The 11,473-nt window shown below is 41.2% G+C and overlaps 1 protein-coding gene across 1 annotated transcript in view; it reads left to right on the top strand.

Moving 5' to 3' along the window:
• Window positions 1-11,226, top strand: part of mgat4c (mgat4 family member C) — a 568,633-nt gene extending 557,407 nt beyond the window's left edge. The window contains exons 4-6 of the mRNA XM_034175902.1: window positions 4,605-4,741; window positions 9,049-9,196; window positions 9,743-11,226. Of these exons, the coding sequence (XP_034031793.1) occupies window positions 4,613-4,741; window positions 9,049-9,196; window positions 9,743-10,899 (1,434 nt within the window). The 5' untranslated portion in view covers window positions 4,605-4,612 and the 3' untranslated portion in view covers window positions 10,900-11,226. The remainder of the gene's footprint in view (window positions 1-4,604; window positions 4,742-9,048; window positions 9,197-9,742) is intronic.
• Window positions 11,227-11,473: the final 247 nt, after the last annotated feature.

The following is an 11,473-nucleotide window of genomic DNA, read 5'->3' on the forward strand; positions in this document are numbered from 1 at the left end:
AGAGACAGATGGACAGACAACAATCCTTTGCAATACTCGATGGCCATATTTGATGACCTCGGGTAAAAACTAAAGACAAAATTAACTAACTGGATTTCCATACACGTATTTAATTCTAGATTTGTGTTCAGAAACACGAAGGAAAATCACATAATTAATTGTTAATAATAATCATTTTCTCATTTCAAAACAAAAACCCATTGACCATGAGGTACAAGTACATGGACAGTGAGGATGCAGAAAATCTTTGCTGCATATGTTCCCATTTAAGCTGTAGTTGTGATATCTAGTGGCACTCCTTGATAGTACTGCAGTTGACACACGGCAGTCATCAAGACCTTTAATCCATGATTTGCATCTGGTTGGAAAAAAAATACATTGAGAGCAAAGAGAATTTTCAAAGAGAGAGCAATGAGATGAAAACACGAACAAGTGGTTAAAACTAAAGTGAGAGTGAGCAGACTGAGATGTCGATGTGACCTTCATGTCTGTGCTCAGTCACAATTTATACGCTCATGATAACAGCGTCATTCACCACAAGATTATTTCTCATAATAAAGACAGTTGGATACTACTGTAGACTCAGCCTTTATTCTGAAACCACCGCGTGAAATTAACTGCCAACACGAACATGTTTTTCAAAGACTGTTTTTCTTCAGGTGTCACTTTTGAAACTCTGTATAAAATGGATTTTATTACATGGTAGGACATTGATAAATAAATAAATAAAAAATACAACCCCAATTCCAGTGAAGTTGTGACATTGTGTAAAATGTAAATAAAAACAGAATACAATGATTTGCAAATCCTCTTCAACTATATTCAATTGAATACACCACAAAGACAAGATATTTAATGTTCAAACTGATAAACTTTATTGTTTTTCTGCAAATATTTGCTCATTTTTAAATGGATGCCTGCAAGACGTTTCAAAAAAGCTGGGACAGTGGCATGTTTACCGCTGTGTTACATCATCTTTCCTTCTAACAACACTCAATATGTGTTTGGGAACTGAGGACACTAATTGTTGAAGCTTTGTAGGTGGAATTCTTTCCCATTCTTGCTTGATGTACGACTTCAGTTATTCAACACTCCGGGGTGTTATGTGTCGGACGCAGCTCGGAGAAACCGACCAGCGTTTGAAGGACCCAGTATGAAATAAGCAGAGCACGGTACAAAGGCTAACTGAATTTAATACATAACAGTGATACAAAAAATAACAAAAGAAAGTGCGGTCTGGCGTGGTGCGCTCCCAGCAGCGCTAACGGTCCGGAGCCAGAAGCTGTTCGGACCCAAGGACCCCGCCGACACCCCCCCAGGTGGCCGCAACAAACCGAGTCTGTGAAAGAAGGAACCATTATGTGAGTCCCACACTCTACACACAGAGAGAACACTTAAAAGGTGTACAAACAGCAAACACTTCCTGGCTTGATTACTAATCAGCTTCCCAACCTGCAGGCATGGAACATCCAGTTCACAAAACTCCACTGCAGTGGAAACCTATACATGACTAACATACAGCTCAATATAAAAAGGTGTGAGGGACACCACATTACTGACTGTATAAATGTTAGTCACAAAATCTAACGTACCTCAGGAAGTGTGCTGACGAGCGTGAGACCTCACCCCCTCCTCTTTCACAGACCGTGCATCAAAACCTGGACGTTCTCTGCATCCACTGATGATGAGATGGCTCCCGAGACGACGATCTCACCGTCTGGTCACAAGGTCGAGTCTCTGGCAAATACCACTGTATACTCCAGTCTTAAATGCCACCATGTTCCAATCCATATAGATGCACCTCAGCTGTGAGTCCTGACGAGCCGCAGGTGATCAGGGTGAGGTCCTGATAACCTCAGCAACACAGCCACTCAGTCCCAAATGCAAGCCACCTGGAAGGAAAAACATAAGACAGAAACAAAAAGGCAGCCAGGCCCCCCAGCCATACAATACGGGGTCTCCGTTGTCGTATTTTCTTTTACTACGAAGCCATGCTGTTGTAACATGTGCAGAATGTGGCTTGGCATTGTCTTGCAGAAATAAGCAGGGACGTCCCAGAAAAAGATGTTGCTTGGATGGCAGCATGTGTCGCTCAAAACCTGGATGTACCTTTCACCACTGATGGTGCCGACACACCCCCATACCATCACAGATGCTGGCTTTTGAACTTTGTGCTTGTAACAATCTGGATAGTCTTTTTCCTCTTTTGATTTCCAAAAAAAAAATTGAAATGTGGACTCATCAGACCACAGCACACTTTTCCACTTTGCGTCTGTCCATTTCAAATGAGCTTAGGCCCAGAGAAGGCGGCGACGTTTCTGGATGTTGTTGATGTATGGCTTTCACTTTGCATGGTAGAGTTTTAAGTTGCACTTTTAGATGTAGCGACGAACTGTGCTCAATGGTTTTCTGAAGTGTTCCTGAACCCACGCGGTAAGATCCTTTACACAATGATGTCAGTTTTTAATGTAGTGCTGTCTGGGGGATCGAAGGTCACGGGCATTCAATGTTGGTTTTCGGCCTTGCCACATATGTGTAGAAAGTTCTCCAGATTCTCTGAATCTTTTGATTATATTATGGACTGTAGATGATGGAATCCCTAAATTCCTTGCAATTGAAAATTGAGAAACATTGTTCTTAAACTGTTGAAGTATTTTTTCACACAGCTGTTCACAGAGTGGTGATCCTCGCCCCATCTTTGCTTGTGAATGGCTGAGCCTTTTGGGGATGCTCATTTATACCCAATCATGACACTCACAATTAGTGTCCTCAGTTCCCAAACGCTTATTGAGTGTTGTTAGAAGGAAAGGTGATGTAACACAGTGGTACACATACCACTATCCCATCTGATGCTACACTTAGGCTTGTGTGTGATATATCACTTTGACAAAGTGAGGAACCTTCGGGTGATTTTTGATTCCATGCTGTCCTTTTGATGCATACATTACAGATATCATGACTGCTTTCTTCCAACTGCAAAACACAGCAAAGATCTGCCCCATCCTGTCTATGGCTGAAGCTGAGACCCTGGCCTTGTTTGGTGTCATTTTAGTCAGCACAACCGCACCTGTGTGACTTTTTTTTTCTTTCATTCTGGCATACTGCATTAAAACAATGACCTAATATTCACCCCAAAACATAAAATAAAAAAAAGAAAAAAGTTAAAAAAGATAAATCATCAGATTGATCACGCTCTGGTTTGGACTCTGATGATGTGCTTCGCGCTTCGATTGCGTACATGCAGTTCAAAAAAGAGAGAGAGACTTGACGTGCTGTTCCAAGATGCCTGATTATTTTGACGCAGTAAATAAATAAAAAATTACAGCACACACTAACTTCACAAGCTAAAACACTCCACCACACACACTAAACACACTCCAAGCACCTGCAAATATCACAACTTTCAAAACTGTTTGCATCTGCTATTCGCTCCACACAAACCCCATTTCTTCTCTCAGCAAGCAAATTACATGGATTGGGGATCGTTGTTTATTGGTAATATATTTTACACAAGTGATAAAGAAATGTTTGGTTATTTTTTTACTGTTTGTGTCAGAGAGACACAAACGTGTGCACAAACACACACACACACACACACTGACCCACATGGGGTCTGTGCATTGTCATCAAACCCACGTGAAGTTGGGGATTGTGACTAGTAAGATTTTTCCACCAATGGTAACACCCCTCTCTCCTACTGCAGTTGAGGGAGTCCTGTTTCATTCCAATTCATAGTTGTTTTTTTAATAAATTTGCAATAATTTCAAAACAATTTTTTCATGTTGTCATTATGGGGTGTTGTGAGTAGAATTTTCAGATAAAAAAATGTATTTACTCCATTTTGGAATCAGGCTGTAGCACAACATAATGTGGAGAAAGTGAAGTGCTGTGAATACTTTCCATTGCACTGTACCTGAATAACAGATCACTGCAATTGATCAATATAATGTGAAAGTGATGAATGGTTAGTCATGGCCTGTTTTCTGCAGAATAGGGCTGCACAATTAATTGCATCACAATCACAATCACAATCTTGGCCTGTGCTATTATATAATCATTAAAAGGCACAATTTAATTAAATATATCGCCTTGGTGTACTGCACTGAGTTTGCGCCGCTCTGTGGTCTGAGTGTGCTGCACCATTAAAAGCAGATTAAGCCCCGTCATGGTGTTTAAATCCAGCAAGCTATTGCAAGGCTCTTACCTCTCAGCATCTTTTATCACAAAACAATTTAAAATACCAGTTAGTGCTTTGTTTTAAATTCCATGAGTGGGAAATGTGGGAGTGAAAATGATTTTGGAAAGCGAGCAATCTCAACTCCTGCTCTCCATCAGCCCAAAATGACTAATAAAACCATAAAAACAACTCAATGCCATATTTGTCCCGTGTTTTCATATACAGAGAAATACGGTAGGAAGTTTCTTGTCTTGGCAGAGCTGTTTTCTTATATGCCCTCTAACATTATGCATTGTTTCGATGGGCACTGAATAGTCATTATAACACCAGTGGTGGATAATTATTCCATTCATTGGCTGTACAGTGCTACAATGAATGTTAAATGTGTGTTTGTCTTTTTTTCCCAACCCATATTAATCTCCTGCAGGTACGTGCATGAAGCTGCTGTGGAAATCTCTGGACAAGATGAGGTGTCTCAGGAACGCTCCACTATCCCCCTTTCTCGGCTTCCCTCGTCACTTTCCTGCTGTCCTTAACCTCTACATTGAAGATGGCTATGTACTTGTAAGTATACTGGCAATTAAACAGGAATTAGTTTGAATGCATTAAACTCAGTTCAGATCTATATTTTTCACAAACTATTCAGTTTAGAAGTCAAAATGAAATATTCAGTTGCGTTCCTTCATGATGTCTTAAGTTTGCTTCTGAATTCAAAAGTAGTCATGTACACTCAATCATTATTACCGTTTTGTATATATACAGTCCTCTACCAGAGGCCGGGGAGTTTGAGGGTTCTACGTGGTACTTAGCTCTTCTCAGGCCTGCACTCTTCTAGCCAGACACCTCAGATGTTGTACCTGGACTCTGCTGGAGCCAGTCTACCAGTTTGGGGTCACAGCCCTAAGTTCTCCTATTAACCAAAACCGCAGTCGGGTACATGAGGATTTCAAGTGACATAGTTTTTGCAAATTTACCCTTGCACACCACCACAATGGATTCAAAATTTAGGGCCCTTTCACACATTAGTGCGAAGTTGGATTAAGGCACAAAGCTGGGCTTACACTGTGCGAGTTTTGGTCCTTTTTGAGCCGATTTGTTTACTTGTTCAAGAAGTTTTTCGATCTTGCAGAGTTTCAGGCTTAATCGCACGTCCTGCATCGTGTAGTGTACATGGAGTAACGAGCTACGTTTAACCTTTCATGACCACCTCCCGATCAGCAATCGATATGGTCGGATGAAAATCAAACCCTCTTTGATATTCTGGTCAGCCTCGTGAGGGTATTGCGCTGTTGAAGCAGTGCTACAAGCATCCAACCTCTCGCACTGTGCATGTGCAAACATTGATGCGGAATTGGAGCGAGCATAAACAGAGATCATCTCTTTGGGAGAGCAGCTTCTGTCCCCACCCCCATTCTTCAACTCATGTAAAGTCTTGTATTTGTTTTTTTTGTTGTTGTTGTTGTTAAAACTTTGATGTCTCCCATCAAGAGTTTTTGTAAAATAAGAAATGTAAATAAAGTTTGAAAAAAAGAAAACAAAAGCTTCTGTTTACGTTTTGCTTCTGGAAACACGAGTCCAACGTGTGGTTTTTGGACGTACAATGTGAGTAGTCAGATCAGCATCGGCCGTACAGTGTGAGAACATAAGTTGTGCGCTCTGAACTTTTACACCCTGTGGTTTTGTCGTACAGTTTGAGCTGGAGCCGAGTATGACGATTGAAAATATCGTACAGTGTCTGCCCAGCTTTAGTGCACATGATGCAGGAATTGTGTGCAAACCGTGTACTTTCGTCCCTGCTTCTAACGCCTCGTACAGCTGTTGCTACAACTATTTGCGGACACCAGCGCCTGAAAGACAAAGTGGGCACTGTGCGAACTCATCGCACCCTCTTGCGGCAGGTGTCGGACAAATTCCAGGTGATAAGCATGAACATCTAACACCGCTCGCATGGCACTTAGAAAATGTGTGGCCATTCGCACTTGGTACGACAGCTGACTGCAGGCGATCACTGTCTTACTGGGAGTGAAATTTGTCTAAGTTCCACACGACTGTGGAACTGCTGAGATGTGGCGTGCTGTCAGCTCCCCCCACAACACGTGTGTGTGTGTCGTGCGCTGCCCTGCTCCCCCCAACACATGCATGCGTGTGGTGAGGTGCATCTCGTCTGATCAGAGAGTGACACTTTGGTCTGTGCGCGTAATGGATGGGGGCGTGGCAGTTGTTGACATCTCTGGACCTGGACATCAGAGCGTGTGTGCGTGTGTGCGCTTGCTGTACTCATATCGAAAACATAAAAACATATATGGCTTACGACAGGCTGGAGAGCGTGCACACTGACAGGTCCAGCTGGACAGTTTATGTGGACATGCAGCAGGGAATCTGAACGTCACATCTGTCTGACAGGACAGTGAGCTGCGCACCGCAGGACCATATGACAGGCCAACAGTACGACAAATACGCCACTTTCAGTCACATATCAGCAGAAATACATCGTAGCAAATGCTGTTTGGTCAGTTATCATAGCGCTTTCTTTTTTTTTTTTTTTTTTTTGAGAAAATACGTTTGTCTGCTTGTTGATTAGAGCCATTTCACGCTCCTTTTACAAGACAGTGATTGTGGTACAGTGGAGGAGTTGCTGTCTGGTAATATGCGAAGTGAACATCTCGGGCCGCACGGTGCATTATGGCTACGCTAAATTTTTCAGCTACCAATTCACATTCAAAGACAGCTGGAAAGTTGACGATTTAAAGCATTTTTGTAAGCTCCGCGGATTGCCTGTTACAACCAGGACTGTGTACGGCAGTAGACAGAAACGGAAAGAAGAACTGGCTGCCCTTGCGCTTGCGGCATCGGTACAGAAACTACCACTGGTGCTGACAAAGGAGGAAGAGAGAGCTGCTGTCGAAAATGACGACCAGTCCTTGTTGATTGTTGGAGACAAACAAATATCTAACCCCTTGAAGGCAACTGATGGATGGTTAGACGAAGTCCAGGGTCTGAAACTGTGGATATTGCAGAATATTTGCTAAGCAGGGATGAGAAATCGCTACTCCACCGGCTTCGTAATGACTACAATGAGGGTGGGTCTCACATATAACCTCTTTGGTGTCACGTTTGTTTTGATAAGTTGACAGACATACAGTGATATGTGCATGCATGCAGTTCGTCTATAGAACATGTTAATATTACAATATTATGCTCCATGTCATTCATGGCGCGACATTACAGTCATAAGCCGATGCACGAAAACAGTGCCATCAACCGCATTATAATTCGGCACAGTTTCAGGAGATTAACAAAATAAATGTGTGCAAAAAACGTACAATTTTAGTCCGTCTTTTACGTCCATCTGGATATTTCTTTTCTGTAGGGAAATTGTGTAGAATGAACGGAGGTTTACAACAACATTTCTTCTTTCCGTCTTTGTGTGGACTCGACGGAGCTTTGCAATCGTGTGTTTTCAGCCAACTTTCAAGCCTATAAATTCCGTTCGATCATTTGAAAACAGCACAATGCACACCTGTCATTATTATATGCGTCGCTTAAGGCTTAAAGCCTTTGAAACAATCCCTGTAAGCCTTAACTTTCACAGTCTGCTAACGCTACCATATGCGAAATTCAATGGCAGCGGTGTGTGTTTGGTAGCTGGAATTTTTGACCCCGTTTGACTCACAGATGCACAGATGTGTTGTGCACTTTGCTTATTAGGATGCATGGGTTCAAATCCTGTGAGTGTGTGTTTTTTTAATGTTTGTTGTTTATTTGTTTTAACCAGGGTTGTTTAACCGCGGAGTTCTGTATTGCGTCCCCCTTTATGTATTATTTATATCAACCCAGTGATATTCATGTTTTGTGGTGAGCTCATTTTGAACTGTTTTGCGCTGTTTCACTGTTTTCGTCCACATGTTGTCCAAACTTTGCACTATGTGTGAAGAGGCCATAAGCAGCTGTGCTTGCAATGTAGACATTCAAGAATCACAGACTGTCTCATATATCGTTACTCCATTTTCAGAGGGCATAAGCAGTGTTTTGGTCATTACTCAAAAAAGTAATGTATGATGAAAGTAATGCAATGCATTATTTGCCACTTTACAAAGCATGGAAAGTAAATTATTACATTACTCGTCACCTCATCATGCTTGTGTGTGCTAAGCATCAATGATGCACAGTAGAGGGAAACACTTCCTACAATCTGTCATTGCTTTCCTCTTATGAAGCACTTTCTTTGTGTTTTCTGCTACGTATCATTTATTTTTAGCACGCACAAGCATCATGAGTACCAGTTATGTGCATGCCTGGTCATAAGGTTGTGTGTGTGTGTGTGTGCGTGCGTGAGAGAGAGAGAAACCCTTGGTCTATTTTTTTTTTTTTTTTTTTGTATTTTATGTTAGCTTATGAAAAGTCACTTCTAACAGTATTTAACCTTGAAAATTTTTTCCAAGGTTAAACTTGTGGAATTTGAAACTAGTGTTGGTGGAGGTTTGTGCGCTAGGAGTGTGGTACTCTAGTTTTCCGTTAGGGTGCTGTAGTTCTCTAACACCAAATGTGGACCAGATATATATGTTTGACTGTCAAAATAATAAATATTTCATGTGTTCAACTTTGTAGTTCTCATGTCAGTTTACTTGACTACACAAACTGCCTGAAGGGTTTTAAAGTTTTCATTTATCTCCAAATGCTAAGTCCTCCAACACAAGTTTGTACAGAATTTTTGTATCATTTAGTTTTGTTTTTTTAATCTCATCTGAATTATTTATAGTATAAATTACCAGTATCAGTTTCCTGCATGTGGTAGTGTGTGTGCGTGTGTTTGTTTTTTTAAATTGATTCTGTTTTTCCATGTTTGTCTGTTTTCAATGTTTGTATTGCAGGAAGAGGACAAACGGCAGCTGAGAGAAACTTCAGTCCACCAGCCGAGCTCAGAGCGATACGTTCACACTTTCAGAGACCTCAGTAATTTCTCTGGAACTATTAATGTTACATATCGTTATCTTGCTGGAACCCCACTCAACCGCAAGAGTAAGTGTAGTGTTTCTTCTGATCTGATCTTCTCAACAGGCTAAAGTTGAATTTATGAACATGACCAACAGGGTGATAGAACATCACAATTTATAACAAGTACAATGGCAATCAAAATTACTCAGCAACTTCAGCTTTTACATGGATTATTTTTTAATTTTTTTTTGAGACTATAGTCAAGATTTCAGACATCTTTTTAAGAAGTTGCTTCTCCATTAAGCTGTGACTGGTGAAGCACCAAATAAATGTTATGGTACGGTATGGTTGCACACATTTTCTTCACTCACAGCCACCAAAGCCTATAAATCCTTTAGACTTGTACTGGCTACCTCAGTCTTGGTGGCTTCCCTCACATACAAACATCCCCCCCAAAAACAGAACCCATAAAAAGTGTAATAAATCCTACAAAGGTTGCTTCATGTAAGAAATCTATGTTTTTTTTTAGTTTGGGCTGCTCTAGTCTGGCGCACTATAGGCAACATAATTTGAAGTGACAGCTTTTCTGTTTAAATTATGTTAATGAAAAATGTTCATATTTCTTTGCAGAGTATCTCACCATTGGGCTGTCATCAGTCAAAAGAAAAAGAGGGAACTACCTTTTGGAAACGATCAAATCCATCTTTGATCAGTCCAGTTATGAGGAACTGAAAGAGATTGTGGTGGTGGTCCACCTTGCAGACTTTGACCTGATCTGGTGTGAAAACCTGGTGCAGGAAATTACCAGGAAGTTTGCTCATCATATCATAGCAGGAAGGCTCCTGGTGATCCAGGCTCCAGAGGAATACTACCCATCTCTGGATGGACTCAAAAGGAACTACAATGACCCAGAGGACCGCGTCCGTTTCCGTTCTAAGCAGAATGTGGATTATGCATTCCTTTTGAACTTCTGCACAAACCTGTCTCATTTCTATATGATGTTAGAAGATGATGTACGCTGCTCCAGGAACTTCCTTACAGCGTTGAAGAAGGTCATCACCTCCAGAGAAGGTTCATACTGGGTGATGCTGGAGTTCTCTAAGTTGGGCTACATCGGGAAGCTCTACCACTCCAGAGACCTACCTCGGCTGGCTCATTTCCTCCTCATGTTCTACCAGGAAATGCCCTGTGACTGGCTTCTCATTCACTTCAGGGGCCTCCTGGCCCAGAAGGACGTGATCCGCTTCAAGCCATCTTTGTTCCAACACATGGGCTACTACTCCTCCTACAAAGGAGCAGAGAACAAGCTGAAGGATGACGACTTTGAAGAAGACTCCATCGACATTCCAGACAACCCTCCAGCCAGCCTTTACACCAACATCAATGTATTTGAGAACTACGATGCCACAAAGGCTTACAGTACTGTGGATGAATATTTTTGGGGAAAGCCTCCATCCACTGGAGACTTCTTTATCATAGTCTTTAACAAACCCATTAAAATGAGTAAAATCAAGATCACCACTGGTTCTGACGACCGGCAGAATGACATTCTTCATCATGGAGCTCTGGAAGTGGGAGAAAAGCTTGTTGGAACTAAAAAAGGAAAGCAGTGTTCCTCCTACATTACATTGGGGGAGTTTAAAAATGGCAACATTGAGGCTCAAGATGTTGACCACAAAATCGCCTTTGACATTGAGTGTGTGCGCATTGTGGTGACAGCAGGGCAGAAAGAATGGCTCATTATAAGAAGTATAAGTTTATGGACTACACAACCACCCAGCCAATGAGGACTACATACAAAGACTCTTAGTAAGTCATGGTTGAAGGTTTTTTATTATTTGCTAATATATGTAATTCCAGGTTTATTTATTGGTTTTGTATGTATTTATTGATAACCATTTTTGATTGCCAAATCAATCTATAGTTTTGTATACCTTCACGTTCTAACCTTAGTGAGGAATCATGGGGATCTCATTTAGACTGTTCAATTGACCTCAGAGTGTTATTTATTGAAGTGACTTTTATTACATGTCAGTAGGTTTATATTAATTTTAGATCATATCCTTAAAGCAGGGGTTTGAAACTCAGATCACTGCCAGACTGTTTTTTTTTTTTTTTTTGTTATTGTTGTTGTTGTTTTGTTGTGTTTTTTGTCCCCCCCCCGGAAGAGTCCTCTAACACTCAGAGGGAAGAAAAATTCCATTGATTGTTAAGAAGCTACTCAAAACTGAGTGTTCATACATGAATTAAAAGTGACTTTCTGTTCTGCAGATGAAACAGATGAAATTGTCCAGCTGGTCAAGTTAATGTTAGGAATTTACGCTGTTACATCCATGTCAAATCAACAAAGGGATACAAACC

Source organism: Thalassophryne amazonica, chromosome 8, assembly GCF_902500255.1.
Source record: "Thalassophryne amazonica chromosome 8, fThaAma1.1, whole genome shotgun sequence".
NCBI lineage: Eukaryota > Metazoa > Chordata > Actinopteri > Batrachoidiformes > Batrachoididae > Thalassophryne > Thalassophryne amazonica.